General features: G+C 42.3%; 1 protein-coding gene and 1 long non-coding RNA gene across 2 annotated transcripts in view; one reads left to right on the top strand and one right to left on the bottom strand.

Annotated features, from left to right (window-relative positions):
* The window catches only part of LOC116149497 (immunoglobulin kappa light chain-like), a 48,437-nt gene that overhangs the window by 3,403 nt on the left and 27,005 nt on the right, over positions 1–18,029 (bottom strand). The window contains exon 5 of the mRNA XM_064481714.1: positions 1,027–1,064. Within this exon, the coding sequence (XP_064337784.1) occupies positions 1,027–1,064 (38 nt within the window). The remainder of the gene's footprint in view (positions 1–1,026; positions 1,065–18,029) is intronic.
* LOC135319869 (uncharacterized) lies at positions 9,458–15,748 on the top strand. The gene is made up of 3 exons (XR_010378861.1): positions 9,458–9,499; positions 9,680–9,777; positions 15,626–15,748. It is a non-coding gene; the product is annotated as an uncharacterized LOC135319869 (long non-coding RNA).

Below are 18,029 nucleotides of genomic sequence, written 5' to 3'. Positions count from 1 at the left end.
CCTCTAAAAGCCAACACTGGCATTTAGACCCAAATTTCAGAAGGTGGTAGAAAAAAATTACTTACATTTAATCTCCAGATGTGTCCCCTTGCCAAAGGTGATCCACAGTATTAACTTAACTACTTGCCTCTCAGCAGAAACCTCTTTTTGCTGCTTACCTCATTAGATTGTCAGATACAGAGAAAATCTGGCGGTTTAGATGCCATGTCAACTAACTAGCTCTTTGCTCCTCCTTGAGACAAATGGATGTTCTGTCCCGTACTCATCTGATTTTCAGACGAGTCCCATTCTCTCCAGAATCGACCTTAACTCATATCACAAACATAAAACCCCTCAAATTTCACAACTCTATAAGAAAAAGGAGTAGAAAAGTGCACTTACGTTTGAGTTCCAGCTTGGTCCCCTGGCCGAACGTAACCCACAGTGAGGGCTCTAATACACTCCCCTCGACAAAAACCTCCTTGAGAAGCCAATTACATAAGAAAGGCTAATTTGGAGAAAAATCTGGCTATTTCTTCCTTTTTGTCTCCATACCTTATGCTCCTCGCAAACTCGACAATTTGTTTGCTCAGCTTAAAAACTGGCTCTTTTCTGGTTTTCTGCCATGTACTTTTGGGTCACCGGGCATGGCTTATTTAACCAAAATGCCATAAACTTGCACAAATGATACAATAGGACAAAAAACTTCACAAATTATTGCATGAAGATGTACTTACGTTTGATCTCCAGTTTGGTCCCTGAGCCAAAATTGAACCACAGTGATTCACCCTTAACTCCCATGCCTATAAAAATCTACCTTGAATAGGAAGCAAGCCATCTCCCCCAATTTAGTGATTTTAATCTGGAAATCTTAAAAATTAGTCATCAGCTAGCCTTCCATGGAACAATTTTTCCCTCCTTAGCACCTGATCTGGGAATGGAATTTGCTTTATCCCTGACACCTAATTAATGAAAACATGCAAAAAAGAGCAAAAAGCAAGCCAAGTAGACAGAAACAGCAAAGAATCAGCTGAAAGAAGTACTCACGTTTGATTTCCAGCCTGGTCCCACTGCCGAAACTATACACACTACAGTTCCTCTTAACCTCTCTCCTGTACAAAAACCGGTTCCCTTCCTGACCATCGATCAAAGCTCTGTTCAGAACATAGGCTTTGCTCCCCAGGCAATTTCTGAAAAACTATCACTCTGACCAATTATTCTCACCCAACGCCTGGCTCTTGTTCATCACAGAAAATGTGCTACGAGCTCTCCAGTTGGGCTACAGACTTAGCTCTAGCTTTGCCCTGGAGGATGTCAGTCCGGGTTCAAAGAGTCAGCTTGTGGATCACATCAGAGACACAGGGACCATGAGACACAGGCAACAGAGCAAGGAAAGTTTGGATTTTACTCACGTTTGATTTCCAGCTTGGTTCCCTGGCCTAACGTCCTCCACAGTGATGGCTCTCTGTTGACTGGCTGTGCAAAAACTCGTCTCACCCAAGGGGAACAGAGCCTCGGGTCAGCTACTGAAGCTTAACTCCCTTTTCAAGCAGGTGTGGAAGCCCTGGGCCTTCTCTGACAGACAACGTTTGTCTTCTTAGGCAAAACCTAAAATCCTAAAAGATGATTTATTTATGCCTATGGTCTAATGGTCCCCCCCACTTTTTTTTTTTTTTCCAGGCAATCTACCACATCTGGACAGCTGCTTTTTATTTACTTAGTTTTTGGAAAGTAGGTTGAATGTAAATTACACAGAAAGACAAGAACATGAAAAAAATTTTGCAAATTATCATGATAATAACCCTGAACATCATTCGGTGTCATTAGAGGAAACCTTAGCTTCTCTGAGTTAGTAATCAGTAAAGAACGTTTTCCTATTTGAGCCTTGCTTTGTCACAATGTTGTTTCACAAAAAGATAGACTAAATGTGTATCCAATCAAGGCCCATGTCTGACTTTGAAATCTACTGCGGAATGAAGCTATCACTGACGTGTGAAACAAAACCAAAGACCAACAGAGAAGAAAAGCAGACTTGACTTGGTTGGTTGTCTGTGGTCACAGGACAGGTACCCCCCAGGGGTACCCACCGTGTCTCATTGAACTGAACCGGGTGCATGAAGTTTTTGGAGCTGCCAGGGAATCACTGTGTGCCTTGGTGTTTCCATAGTAACCCCATCAAGGACGTTGAAGACCTCATTCTGCTGTGAGTCCAGCTTCATTTATTGAAGTTCTGTTTGCCTCTTAACCTTCCATCCTCACCTCAGCATCCGTTGTTCCCACCACCCGAAAACCCTTACAGTCCTTCACCTTTTACAAAACTCTCCATCTGCTTGGAAACACCTTTGCTCACCTGGATTAACTTGTGAACAACTAATTGTTTTTCAGGACTCAACTCAAGAGAGACCTTTTTGTGGATCGTCCCCCAGCAAGTGACATTGTGTTGAGTACAGAGGCAGGTCACTGGGCCTAGAACACCTAACTGCTCTTCTCTGCTTTAAGATTCTTGTTACGCTCCTGGACTGTAAGCTGTTTGATGTTTCATTGTCTTATATTTGGAAGACCCAGGCCAGGTTCTTAACTTGGCAAATGCTCAGCAAACATTTGCTGGAAAAAAGAAAAAAAAAAAGCCCCAACAGCAAATAATTGAAAATCAATAATAGATCGGAGCTGATAAAGGGCGGATGCTGACTGCTGTGATAGTGAGGTTTACAAGAGAAACTGTGATTATAATTCTGAAGATTAGAGTCGGCCTGGAGAGCTTTGCTAGTTGCCTCGAATAGCAAAGTCAGCAGTGGGTCTCACCCGAAGATGAGGAAAGCGAGACATCAATTTGGAGGTAGAGAGAAGAGGGTGGAAATTAAGTGTGCAAAATAGTTGCCCGAGGACACAGTCAACATGAATAGTAAAGAGGATAGAAAGTGGCTTTCTCTGCAGAGATGCAAGCAACACCAATTGTAATAGTTGAAATTTATTGAGCATTTACAAAGGGCCAGACATTGTACATGGATCGCTATTGAATTATCCCCCCAAATCTAGGAACTGGAAGCTAATATTATCCTTTATTTTGTAGATGAGGAACCTTGAGTGCAGAAAGGTTAAGTCACTTGCTCATGGCGGAGAGTGGTAGGGCTGGGATTTGAACTCAGGGCTCAAGCACTTAATTGCACCGTTCTGTAGACCAGACTCTGGGGGTGAAGTCCCCCAGGGGAAGCAGTACACATGGTAGGAAGCACCGGGGTGAGGGGAGAAAAAGGAAACTCCTTAGACTGTCCTAGGGTTGGAAATGAGTAGAAAAGTAGGCTCAAGTGTATACACAAGACTGCTCATTAAAGTGTCGCTTAAAAGGTAAAAAAATAGAAAAATAACTGAAATCTTCATCATAAACTAATTATCATAGACAGAGCTTTGCAACGGAGCACAAGGCAGCCAATAAGAAGATGGAGTGGGTTTCTCTATAGTCACATGGAAGGTGATTGTTAAGATACAGGCTGAGTGGCATATATTGTATGATGTTATGAATCCATTTTAATTGAATATATATGGATGTAAATACAGGCTAATGGTTGAAGGAATTACGACAAACTGCTCAGCGGTTATCTCCTGAAGACAATTACAGAGGCGTGTTGTTGTGGAAGAAAAAGGAACGATGCCTTGTTCCCTTCCTACTGTTCTGTATATTGTAGCTTAGATTTTTAAGGTTACGTGAGTACATTCATTTTGTGGTTTTCAGAAACAATAAGGCTGTACCAATTCTGATAAAAAATAAACACTGATATTGCCTAATAGAATTCTCAATATTCATGAGCAATGTATAAATACAATTTTAAATGATGTATACATATGCTTACGTTTTCTTTGGTGTGACCGTACAAAGGATGTATGCTCCTAAGTGAGTAAACTGGACATTGGAGAGCACAAGTAAATGACTATTTTAAAGTAGTATTTGCTACTGCTTTAAGTAAAAGATGATTATCAGAAAATCACACACAGTAGGATCATAAGGGATGGTTGCTGTGATGTTTGCTGTAACATAACACAGTCACAAAGCGGTGGTTGAGACATCCTTTGCCCTCAGATACAATGAACAACATACATATTAAGGATCTCTGCACTCAGGGTTCCTCATCTACAAACTCATCACTGAAGCAGCTTCCCATGTGGCCTCTGGCAAAGTTAGATCTTTGAATAAATTCTAAACTGCTTGTGGGGGAGAGAGAGAGAGAAAGAGATAGGAGGAGAGAGAGAGAGTGGGAGAGAGAGAGAGACAAAGTGCACATCTATAAGTCATCCTGAAAGCGATTGATATGCAATCTTATCAATGTTCCTTAGGTCTAACATTTCAAGAAGCATCATTTTTGCTTTTTATTTGACATAATTAATCAGCATATTTGAGAGGTTAGCCTCCCACCATTAACATACAGTAAATCACCCAGCGTGTCAAGGATGCAATGGCCCAATGTGGCTCTTGGCAAGGTTTGAAGAATAGGGGTTTCCCTACCTGGATCCCGAACATTTGTGTATTCTCATCCATCCTGAAGTCTGTGGTTCAGTATTTTTTCCAGCTCATCAGTCACAGTGGAGTCCAAGGCAGGTGATTCTTTTGATTTCAGCTTGATTCCCCCATTAGGATCATTTCATTCATCATTTGTCCTTGACTTAAGCTGAAATCCCACAAGAGGAAGAGGAAATTCTGGAGTCTACACTCAGTGGTGCTCAGAACCTGATCAATTGCTGGTCTTCGGGCCGAGTGCCACAAAAGGACATCTGTCCTGATCCCGAGGGGCAAGGCTGGCCCCACTGGCCCGGAAGGATGGAGATGGAGAGGGTCACTTGAGAATACTCACTGCTTCTTTGCTGCTTTGAAGCTGTGTCTGTCTGTACTCATCTCTCAAAAAGAGATACTGGGAGAAGCCAAGTCCTTTGGCCGACCACGTGCAAATATGAGAGCCGTAAACATGACCCAAGATTCTGGTCCCGTTCTGGAAAATGTAGACATTCATCTTGTTGCCAAGAAGACATTAAGGCTACAGGTACTTTTGACTTTCTAGAGTGAATGGAAAGACAGCAGCCAAGTGCCAGGGCTTATGAACCCTTGGAGAGCCTCAGCCAACGAGATTTGCATGTTGAGTGTTGTGGTTTCCAGCTGGCTTTAAACAAGCAATGATCTCTTCGAGCTCTGCCTTGGAGTTCCTCAGCCCCCTGTATGTCTGCTTGGCATCCAGCCCTGTGTCCTCTCTCATCCTACTGCAGAGAAGCCCCTCGTGGACAACGACTGTGATTGGACTGGCCCTGCAGCAGACGTGGAGTCCATGAATTCAGGCTTGGTTCGCCACACTTTTTGCCTCTGTTGTCAAAATCCTCTGGTCCTTTATGGACACTCTCCTCTGCTTCCTGCTGGCTCAGGGCCCAGCACTGAGTGCCCCTTCCCACGCCTCTGACCACCGGTACACAGCCCCCCATCCTGCCCCCGACCCCGGTCTTGCTCATCTTGGGTAAGGGACCTGGGCTCTGGTTCTTTCCTGCCCGCTGCACGACATTGTCTCACACCCTCAATAGGAGGATCCTGATCCCATCTCGGAAGGATTTCAATCTTTCTGCTTTCTAGTTCCACCAGCTCTTCTGTTCAGCTCCGAGGGTCAGTTAAGCTCATCATTACTCAGCCTAGTTATTTTGCTGCTATTGTCTCTGCCCTGTTCTTCCCGTCCTTGTGTGCTTATTTCTTGGAAACAGTCTTCTTAAAAACCTTTTCCCCCCATTTTAGATCTTACTATTTGTGTTTTTTAAAAAGGGGGTATTGTGATTGATTGTGTGTGTAACCCATCATCTTATTTCATTCTTTTCATGGTTGAGTAATATTCCATTGTATATTTATACCAAATCTTTTTTATCCAGTCATCTGTCGATAGACATTCAGGTTATTTCCAGATCTTGGCTGTTGTGAATAGTGCTGCTATGAACGCTGGGGGGCATGTGTCTTTTTGGATTATAGTTGTCTCCAGATATATGCCCAGGAGTGGGATTGCTGGATCTTATGGTAAGTCTATTTTTAGTTTTTTAAGGAACCTCCATACTGTCCTCCATAGCGGCTGCACCAATTTACATTCCTACCAACAGTGTAGGAGGGTTCCCTTTTCCCCACACCCTCTCCAGCATTTATTATTTGTAGACTTTTGACGATGGCCAGTCTGACTGGTGTGAGGTGATCCCTCATTGTAGTTTTGATTTGCATTTCTCTAATAATTAGTGACACTGAGCATCCTTTCATGTGCCTGTTGACCATCTGGAGGTCTTCTTTGGAGAAATGTCTATTTAGAACTTCTGCATAGTTTTTGATTGGGTTGTGTTTTTTAAATAATTTTTTTTATATTAAGCTATATGACCTGTTTGTATATTTTGGAAATTAACCCCCTGTTGGTCGCATCATTGGCAAATATTTTCTCTCATTCTGTAGGTTGTCTTTTCATTTTGTTTATGGTTTTCTTTGCTAAGCAAAAGCTTTTAAGTTTAAGTAGGTCCCATTTGTTTATTTTTGCTTTTCATTTATCTAGGAGACAGATAGAAAAAAAATTGCTGCAATTTATGTTAAAGAATATTCTGCCTATGTTTTCCTCCAGGAGTTTTATAGTATCAGGTCTTACATTTAGGTCTTTAATCCATTTCGAGTTTATTTTTGTATATAGTGTTATAGAATGAGCTGCCCTGTCTTCATTCCCTCTGTCTCTCCAGGAGGGGGCGCCACTAACACCCGCCCGTCCAGTCACAGGTCACCAGCAATAGGTCCACAATCACCGTATAAAGTAGCAATGAGAGAAACAAGTTCATAAGCTCCTGATTCATTTGGCCCCCAAGAACATCTCTGGGGTCTCTGTCACGTCTGTGGGAGGTGGTCTGGGGCACATTTCGTCTTCACAGTCAGAGCTGGGGAGGCAGGAGATGCTCAAATTCACTGTCATTAGCAGAGCATAAAAGCCTCTCCTGGGACTCTGGCCCCAAACAACACGTTTCCCTTCCCACCGTGGGGAGGGGTTTGGGCTGCTCAAGGTCCGAGACTTCCTACTCCGTTGCCCTTTCTGCACCAGCTTTCACTGCAGGATGCTCTCCTGTGACAATGACATCTCAGCACCAGTCTCATCACCTTTATAGCAGCCCATTCACGAGAAAGGATTACTCAGTGATGTTCATAAGACTGTCCTTCATTTAGCTTCTCTTCTCTTTTCTTGCAAGAACGACAAGGAAGAAAAATTGCAAAAAGGAGGCACCGTCCCACAGAGTCCTTCTGAAGGCTTTCAAAGATGTGTGAGGTCACTGCAAAAGGAGGTGGACAATCTGAATTCTACAGCAGCTGACAGGCCTCAGAGGCAGCCCTGGAGATGCCTCTCCAGTTCTATGTCTGACAACTGTAAAGAATTTAGGTTCCAAGATGGTTAAGATATCTCTGTATTTTCTGTGAGGAAGAACCGATCTTTTCTCACCCCCCGGGCTCTACCATGAAGATTTACCTTGTACCCAGTCTCACTGCATAGACCTCGACTCATTCATGAGTGTGGAAAGTGGCTTGCACGCTTATTGGCATGTAGTCACTTTTCTTCTTTCTTAAATATCATCATATTTTACACTTTCCACCCCTACCAGTTTCTTGGGATTCAGGGCAAACTGATACAACCCCGAGTTCAGTGGATGGATTCTGACTACGGGAGAGCAGTGCATGCAATGATTTTTGCTTGTCTCATGCTGCTGCAGTTGTGGGCTGCCCGGTAGGACTGAAAGAAAGAACTTAAAAATGGTATCCCTTACTCCAGGGAGAGGATAGTGTCCCCCTCCTGCTGGCTGCCACCCTGTTGCTGGGAATGACTTTCCGATCCGGAAAGAGGCTGTTAATTGACTAGACTGAGGAAGGCAGAGCAAAGGGGTGGAAACCATTTGATCTGACATTAAGTCATGGACTTGACCAACCTTGAAACCCACATTTTCTCTAATCTTCTGTTAAGTATATGACAGAATTCCACGGGAAACTGTGTTTGCTTCTCAATGATCCGGTAACCTGAATGGGGCTGTGGACTGGGGGTAAACCGGCGTCCTTGCTATTTTTGGGTGATTGTAGATGGTCTCAGTGACATCAGCCAAAGTGGGCGTTTTCATGCCATACTCCATCTCAGAAATCAGGAGCGACAGCTCCTCTCAGAGGCAAACAGCTTCACGCTGAGACTCGTCACCTTCCCTTTCATGTCACACAGCTTTCAACAAGCGAGTGTAGCCGCGTCTGACGTAGGTACCAGGGGAAAGGGGAGGGCTGGCACAGAAGAGCCTCTCTGCCCAGCTGGCCTGAAGGGGAACTGGAGATGGTTTTACAGGGCAGGAAAGTACGAGAAGGCAGCCTCCCCACAGTTAATGAAAGTACAGACAGTGTCAGGACTTCTGAGCCTCTGCGTGCACACTGGGCTGGGACCGTTGGGTCGGAAGTCTGTCTGTGCAACTGTCATATTACGTACATCTTAGTATGTTTTCATTTTCTCCCTCCCAAATGGCCCCTGGGCCAAGGACCTTAAATACGGAAGCTTCCCTGGGTAATCCTTCCCTGTGACCAGCATCAGACAGCTCCCTCAACGTGATGCTTTCAGCCTAACTTCTCATGTTCCTTCCCAAGTGAGGAAATAGTCAATGTTTTCCTCAGGCTAGTGGTAAATTTGTAACAAATTGATAGACAAATAATACGAGAAATAGAAACCTAAAAATGCTTGAATTAGAAAAAAAATAGGAAAGATTTCAAATGAATGACCTGAACTTCTACAGGAAGAACCTTGAAAAAGAAACGCAAACAAAATTCAAGGATGTAGAATGAAGGGATGTTTAATTTAATTTTTAATAAAAATTAAAGTGGAAATCAATAAACTGTGTATTATAGCTCCTGAAGGCCCAGGCTCCTTCAAAACCAGCATGAGGTCAAGCGCTGGATGTTCTGAGGTCCCAATGAGCCAATAGTTGAGCGTCCTTTGGTTTCAGACAGAACAGTTTATTTTGCGATGCCTCACATGTAGATTCTCTTCTCTGGATGGGACTAGTGCCTACCTTTCATGGAAATATCCCTGAGGATTATCTATATTTCAGATCACACACTGGGGCGCTAGTTTCTCCAGTGCTTTGGGGGTTCCTAGGTGTTTGAGGAGACCTCGAATAACCAGCAAGGCCTTAGTTGAGGAGTTCCCAGGGAACAAGGAGCTGGGATTCTCCGATGGACATCATGTGCATACACAGCTTAGAGAAGCGCTGAGAACCTCCCTTCTTCGTATACCCGTTTAAAATTATGCAAGTAAGTGGAAGAAGCACGTGGACTTATAAGCTGGGACCTCCTCACCTACACCCTCTTGATTTGCATCTCTCTTCCGCTGAGACCATAAAACTCCCAGAGTTGTTTCCAAGTAGGGTTCTTATAAGAAGAGGTGTGTTTAGTCTGTGACAGCCTCGGACAACATCATGGATTTTCAGGCTCACATTCTCAGCTTCCTGCTGCTCAGTATCACAGGTAAGAGACAGAGTGTAGAACTCAGGACCCTGTTTCCCATGGGAGTTTGGGTCTATGATAAGTTTTGCTTTATTTTAGGTTGGAATCTTAGAGTAACTCTGCACATTGCATGGTATGAAGACATTCTTGCATCCCGATTTTTGCTAACTTCTGTTTCTTTTCATCTCTCCTATGTGACAGTGGTATCCAGGGCAGAAATTGTGCTGACCCCGTCTCCGGCCTCCAAGGCTGTTTCCCAAGGGGAGAGAGTCACCATCACCTGCAGTGCCAGCTCAAGTGTAAGCACCTGCTACTTAACACTGTTACCAACAGAAGCCCGGAGCCCCTCCCAGGCTCCTTATTTATAGCACATCCAGCCTGGCCTCTGGGGTCCCATCCCACTTCAGTGGCAGTGGATCTGGGACCTCTTACTCTCTCACCATCAGCAGCGTGGAGGCTGAAGATGCTGCAGACTATTACTGTCAGCAGTCGAGCAGCTCCACACCCACAATGTTGCAGACGGGAACAAAAACTTCCCGCAGCAGCAACTCAGGGACCAGCTGCTTCCCCCAGAGGCTGTGAGGAGGGTCTTGGGCTCTGCTTTCTGACGGGGAGACGTCAGAGCGCCCTCTGGTGGAGTGTGGACATAGCGGACTCTAGGGGTCATCAGAGGCAAGGATTAAACAAAGTTCCGGGCAGAAATAAATTCTCAGTGGGCGTCAGCTGGTGGCAGCCTGTGCAACTTAGGAAAAGATGCAGGTGTGATGCAGTTCCTCGAAATTAAGCATGAAATCTTTAATAATATTTAGGTGGATTATGTCTTACGATTTGAGTTCAAAAATGGGATCAGGAGGGCAGGACTAGGAGTTGAATGCGCCCCCCCTCCCCCATATGAAAGGAATATGATTAGGTGTAGCCACCACACTGGTCCTGGATCCTCTGGGCCATTTGATGGAAATGAGACGTTAACCTGTGTGAAAGTCCGCTGAATGAAAACCCACCCCTCCTCCTCTATTATGAACGCTAAGATTGAATTTATTTGTTTTTATTTGAAATTAATGAAATGAACATTATTTGAAATTAACGTTAGGACTGAATGATTGAAAATATTTTTTGAATACTTGATCAAATCTGAATCCTTGTAGAAGGTGATTTAACCAAAAAGAAAACTATGGAGATGTTATAAATTTCTTACAGGCTTATATCTGCTCTGTTGTTCCTACTTCCTCTCCAGAGGTGATAAAACCCACTGATCGCAAGTGGGGACATCAATTATCTATGACCCACTGTTTCAGAATAATCAAGGCCTGATAGTCCCCAGCACCTCTACGCAGAAGGCCAGAATTCAGGTCCGCTCTCTGAACGTTGTTCACTACTTTTGTGTATGAGGTTCATGGACCTAGGGAAAAGCTTCTGTAAAGCATGAGCTTTAAACAGTCCCTGTGCATTATTGTAAGTCACAGAGGCATACGTGATACTTTAGTGGATATAGAAAGAAGGGCAGTAAGAATGCAGGGGTGGAAACAGAAAAAAGAAAAGTGCAAGTAACAATTATAACCTGTATGGCTTCAGCGCTGTGCTAGTAAAAAACAGCCAGCATTTCAGAAAAATCAAAGCCCTGGTTTGTAGCGTTAACCAATTTCTGTTCTACTTCGTTAGATTCCTGATGTACATCTTTCACCTCCTGATAGAACGAGATTTAAAACAACAGCAACCAGAAAACTTGACTAATTGCTCAAAAACGGTGAACCACAAAGTGGAAGAATATGCATTCTGTTCAGGAGCATATGGGACATTCACCAGGATAAACCGCAGTCTGCACCATACAACCAGCCTAAGTAGACTTAAAGGTGTGGAGAGCCTGCAGAGAATGTTTCCTGATCACAAAAATTCTTAAATTAGAAGCAGTTACAATAAATCACGCAGAATATGAAAAATATTTTAAAAAAAAAACCCTTCTATATAACATAAATAATGTCATAATGCAAAAGTTAATATTAGGTAATACCAAAGAATAACTGAACAACAAGGAAAACACAGCTTATCAGAATTTGTGGTATGCATTTAAAACAATACTTAGCAGGAAATTTATAGCTTTAAATGTCTTAAAAAGAAGAAAAGCGTAAAATCAACGATCTAAATTGTTACCTTAAGAATCTAATTAAAATATACATGTTAAACCCAAACTAGGTAGAAAGAAGAAAATAACTAAACACAAGCACAAAAATTAATGTTATGAAAAACAGACAAATAATAAAATAAGCAAATAAAATCAAGTTATTTAAAGAAATCAATAAATCTGATAAAATTCTATTTAGACTAACCAAGAAATAAGCAAAAATATTAATTACCAAGATAAAGACAAAAAGTGGACATCTTTAGAGATATGACTAATCTTATGACCATACATTCTACAACTTAAATAAAATAGATAAGTCCTTTTCAAAACAGAAATTAGCAAAATCAACACAATAAATTCATTTAAATCGTCCTAAGTCCATGAAACATGCTGAATTTGGTATTTCCATGAGGAGCTCCAGGGACGGAAAACTTCTCTGGTGACTTCTGTTCATCTGAATATTGCCAGATATTTCTCCAGCAAAAGTAGCAGAGAATTGCAATCTGGGCTCTGCAACCATGAAGACGTATGTAGGACTCCACCCTGCATGGAAAGGAGAATTCTTTCATAGGGAGAAAGAGGAGGTTGGGTGGGTTAGAATAAACAAAGAGTCCATGGCTTTTCTTTTTTCTTTCTTTTTTTTTTAAATTGAGTTATAGTCAGTTTACAATGTTGTGTCAATTTCCAGTGTAGAGCACAATTTTTCGGTTACACATGAACATACATACATTCATTGTCACATTCTATTTTGCTGTGAGCTACCACAAGATCTTGTATATATTTCCCTGTGCTACACAGTATAATCTTGTTTATCTGTTCTACATATGCCTGTCAGTATCTACAAATTTCTAACTCCCAGTCTGTCCCCTCTCACCCTCCTCCCCTCTGGCAACCACAAGTTTGTATTCTGTGTCTATAAGTCTGTTTCTGTTTTGTATTTATGTTCTTTTTTTTTTTTTTTTAGATACCACATAAAAGCGATCTCATATGGTATTTTTCTTTCTTTTTCTAAGAGTCCATGGCTTTTCTCTGACTGATTCCTTGCTGAGAAAGTTCTACTATCACCCGGTGTGAGAGCTCCCCCTTCTGGTCCTCCAGCCCTTTTTGATTGAGGTTTTTGTTTGTTAATTTTTTTTTTACACTTCTTTAACCATTTAAGAAAGAGATAATAATTCCGATCCTGTCCTCCCAGAAAATAGGGGAGGGTGGGACAGTTCCAAAATAATTTCACAGGGAGAGAATTACCTTCATATCACACCAGACAAGGCCACATAAAAAGAGAGAGCTGTCTACACACAAAATCTGTAATAAATAGGCAAAAAAAAAAAAAAAAAGCAAGCCTTAGCAAAACATTAGCTAATGGAATCCAACAATTAATGAGACAGAGTTCTACGGGATGCCACGTGGATGTATCTCAAGAACGCAGTTACGTCATAAGGTTAATTGAGGAAATAGCTTGCAGACTATTTGTATAGATGAATCTATATTGAAAAAACACTAACCAAGGTTCCCATGCATTCCTTTAGGGTAGAAATGGACTTCTGTGTCACCCGTGTAAACATCTGTATAGGGCAGCGCAGAGGAGGGGAATTTCATGTCGTATTTCCTGGTCAGAATTTTCACTAAGACCTGCTAGTTTCATCTTACATAGGGAGACTCAAGAAAGGTTCATAAACATTAGTAGTTTTATTTAGAGCTAAGTACTGAATAATCCACACACTGACTACCTTATATACACACACACCATCTTTGAGATTAATCATCCAATTTACTGGTCTTATTGGTGTCTTTTCCAGAAAAAGGGAGAGATATTACTTCAGTTTTATTTTTTTGGAGGAGGGGGGAGGTAGTCAGGTTTATTTATTATTTATTAATTATCATTTTTTTAATGGAGTCACTGGGGATTGAACCCAGGGCCTCGTGCATGCTAAGCACACGCTCCACCACTGAGCTCCACCCTCCCCCTGGGAGATATTACTTTAGGCAAGGATGATGCTTGAGTTGGTTCTAAAAACTGACAAACACCAATGTTTCTATTCACCTCCTAAGGGTAGAAAGTCGTAGTTATATCACTTTTATGTTGTGCTGACTACGTTATGTCCTCAGAAGAGGGTAAAGAAATCGCAGTAGAAGAGAACTGGCGGAGTGAATGAGGCTCTGTACCTAAGCTTCTTGGTTTTCTCTTTAGGAAGCGGAAAATCTCTGAAACGGCATTTTCCAAAGATGTCTGCCCTTATGCTCAAAGTTTTGATCATCACTCATCCACCCTGACCTCCAGGGCTCTCGCCAGGTTCAGTGGCAGTGGGTTTGGGAAAGAATTTGCTTCCGTTCTGGTGCATATTATTTCTAGGTGTGAGGTCCCTTGCTAGCCTTCACCACACAAGAACCATAAAGAAGATGACCGTGTTTGCGATTCAGTTATCTCTTTCCTTAATAGTGTTGTTGCAGCCGACGCTGCCCTTGTCTGGCGGTTATTAAGTACTAACCTGAGGGCTCAGTAGAAGTTGCACAGTCTGGTATGATTTCAGCCGGACCTTGAAGTTGACCTGGGAGCCACAAGTTTTACAAGGATACACTAACCTCCTCCCACTGGTGGCTGCCGTGGAACAGGAGCACAAAAGCTGCCACAGGCTGAGAATGACAAGGTCAAAACGTGGATTTTAGTTTGGTTCTATGGTTGCTTTTCCTTCAGATCCAAGCAAAATGCCTTTAAACAACAAATGCTTGATGACAGAGCATTGCCTCAACGTCTGAGGGCGAAGGTACAGAGCGTCTCTCGGGTATTCACCATATAAGGTGATCTCTTTGACCTTTACGCAGGCTCACCCTTTGGAAAAGTACCTGGGATTTCAGCTGAAATTTGGGCAGTGGGACAAGGGAGTGAAGCCCCAAAGTCACCAGATATTAGCAGATGCCAAGGATATAGGGGATAGCCTTTTAATCTTAGGGTGATGGAACTGAAATGTTTCGAAAAAGAACAAAGATCTTAAAAAATACCAGTTAAGTGACAGCCTAGAGGTCGCTGTTTCAAGAGCAAACGAGGGGAAAGAGTGGAAGGACAAATTTTGGGAATCTAAAGAGAGACTGTGGATTCAGGGCTCTGCGCCCAGGGTAAGCTGAGTTCCTGTATCGACCACTTGCTTTCCCTGTATCATTGGAAATACTGAAGAGGAGCTGGTGAAAACGAAGTCGGTAGAGAAGAGTCTAAATGAGCATGTGGATGCATGTGAACATGTTTAGGGGGGAGGGAAGATCGCTTTTCCTGCTGTAATTTGGAACCTAAGCTGGATCCATCTTCGCCTTTGCTTTTTCCTGGAGGTGGAAATGATAGTTGTGACAAAGGCTAGGGACATGGCCATGTGAACTTATCTCTGCCTCAGAGTGAGACCACTGAAACAGCGGACAATGTGATCAAAGGCTGTTATAGTCTCGACTGTATTAAGTGTGTCAGGCATAGCATTGGAGGCGGCAGAAAATAAAGAAACACACAGAAAAAGGAAATAGGTATGCATGTGCTTGAAGAAACCTTATAAATCCCAGTGGGTCACCTCGTTCCACAGACTGAACATTTTCAGTAGCAGCTGAGGTCACCCGACTCGGGGCATTTGGAAGTTTTTGTAACAGGGTGTATCACTGTGAGAGGTGTATTATCATCTTGTTGACAGAAATAGTATGCAGCATCTTCAGATTTCATGTTATCAATTGTCAGGTTAAAGTCTGTTCCGTACCCACTGCCACTGAACCGGGATGGAACCCCAGAGATGAGAGTAGAAACATATTTAATAATAAGCCTGGGAGCTTGTCCTGGTTTCTGTTGATACCACATTATGTCATCATCAATGTCTTGGCTGGCTTTGCAGGTGAGCGTGACTTTGTCTCCTGGAGTCGCTGACACTAATGCTGGAGATTGGGTGAGGACTGTTTCTGCCCTGGTATCTGTTTAGGGAGGAAAACAGAAAAGATAAACCAGCTTGTTTGGAGAGAATGACAAAAATCAATGTCTTATACAAATGTAAATTTTTTTTTAGCCAAGATTCAGAGGTCTTATATGCCATGAGAAGAGGAAATATTTCTCTTACCAGAAATGCAGAGGAGCAGAAGGCTGAGGAGGTGAGCCTGGGAGCCCATAGTCTTGGCCCGAGCTTCACGTGTGGTCAGTATCCTTATCGGTTGCACAACATACATTATATGGCTTCAGAGATGTTGAGGGGCTTATGCAGACAGGAGAGATATGCAAATTGTGTGGTATGTGGGATGGGGAGACAGTGTTTAAATGGCAGAGAGTGAAACTTCATGCATGAGCTTCACATGGTGCGATCACAGCTTTGCTTCCTCTCAGTAGGACTGTGAATAAAATCTGAACTCCTGGGCGAGTGTCATTATCTTTCCTTTCCTTTGCTTTTCCGCCACCAGACTTTTTGTTATTCTGCAGGACTCAGTGTCCCATCTTCTGCCATTCTGGCGCTAAATAAACGGGGGTGGAATATCCCACGGCAATAGTCCTAATATGAGCAGCGATGGTGTCTCTTTGGGTTGCACACTCAGGACCACGTTCCAATACTTCGCTCACGGCTGAATACAGGATCCAGAGAAGTGTCTCTTTAACACTGTTTCCAACTGCACACTTGGTTCCATGATTACTTTTCCAATATGTGCACACCTATTAGTTATACCAAACCATAATTTATTATTTTTTTGGGGGGGGTTGGAGGTAATTAGGTTTATTTAATTATTTTTTTAATGGAAGTACTGGGGATTGAACCCAGGGCCTTGTGCATGCTAAGTGTGCGCTCTACGACTTGTGCTATTCCCCCTCCTCCACAAACCATAATTTCTTATGCTGAGTTTTTTTTTTTTTTACATTAAAAAACTTTTATTTTCTTTTGACTCAAGTGAATTAATGTCTACTCAACGATACTGGGGAGAACCTGAAATAATTTTCTTTGTACACCATAAACCTACCTTTAAGAAAAATTACATGCATCCTTTGAAAATGGAGACTTGGGAATTATAGCTAAATAGGAAAGTAAAAAGATGAAGGGAAATTGGACCGCTACTGTCAGTTTGAAAGGAAAGTAAGATAACTGCCTTTCTATTCCTTGATGGAATTCCGTTTACCTGATTTCATTTGCTAAGAAAGAAATGGCAGTAATGGAGCTGGGGTATTCCTTGCCGATGAAACTGAAGCTTCTGTTTTGCATCCCTGGCCATACGACCTTTGATAACGAAAGCTGCTTTTGGTAACTAGAGGTAGGGCCACTGGGGCAGAGGCATTACAGAGTGAAGAGAGGACTTATGCGGGGTGGAAACAGCCTGCAAGTACTACTCAGTTGCAAACACTTGTTCCTTTTTATAAAAAAGAAAGGGTGCCCTGGAGGGCAGAACTCAAAGCTAAGCCAGCATCCCTGGCGAATTATTCCCAGCACTTGAAACCTGATCAAGCATCTTCCAGCGTCTGCCTGGCTGGGCTACATGGCTGCTGTGGGCCAGAGAGTCCTTCGTGCCACCTACATCCTCTCTTTTCTGAACAGGGACAATTACGGGTTTATCATATGCCTGTCTTACCGTTGTAGGTTAGGCATGTGTAGGAAGGTATCTTGTGTTTTTATCCACGTATCTACAAATTGAAAAGAACTGTATTTGAGGATCTGTGTTTTGGAACCACAACCAAGGAGCCTCGTCTGCACCTCGATCTGATCTACAAGATGAGATTCTGGACTTGGAGCTGATGCTGTAATGGCATGAGACTTTTGGGGGTCTTTGGAATGGTTGAGTGTATTTTGTGTATGAAACAATATAAACCACTGGGGGCCAGATGTCAGTTACATTAGCTGCAGGTGAAACGCTCACTGGCTTCATAATATGTATTTGGGGAAAGATTTTCCAGCATTATTTTAGTAGCATACCAATTTACTCTTTTATAACATACAGAATGGTGACAAAAGATTACATTGATTTAAATTTAATTTTAATTTTAATTAATAAACAAAATTAAATTTAAATTTAAATACCACCAAGTACCTCCTTTTGATCATGCAATAATTTATCTGGCTGTGACATGAACTTTGAAGTAACCTCATACTCTTTGTCTGTTCTGGGCATTAAATAGTATGATTTTCTTTTTTATTCTTCTGTGAATCTTAGTTATGTTTCGTAGACATTTCCCACATTTTATTTATTGTTTTATTACACAAAAACATAACAATGGACAGATCAGAAGCTTGCTTATTGCTTACAGATATGAAAAAGTTAAGGAGACCCTATAAACAATTTTAGGCCCAAAATATAAAAATCTACAGGGAAAAGAGAGTAACGTACATGCACATGCAAAATTTGCCGAAAATAGACATACGAAACATTGAAAATGGAAAATGTCCTGTGTTTATTAAAGAAACTGGGCCTACAGCTAACAGAGGATAGAAACATAATAAT

This window comes from Camelus dromedarius, chromosome 33, assembly GCF_036321535.1.
Source record: "Camelus dromedarius isolate mCamDro1 chromosome 33, mCamDro1.pat, whole genome shotgun sequence".
NCBI lineage: Eukaryota > Metazoa > Chordata > Mammalia > Artiodactyla > Camelidae > Camelus > Camelus dromedarius.
This window is presented reverse-complemented; position numbering and strand designations above follow the sequence as displayed.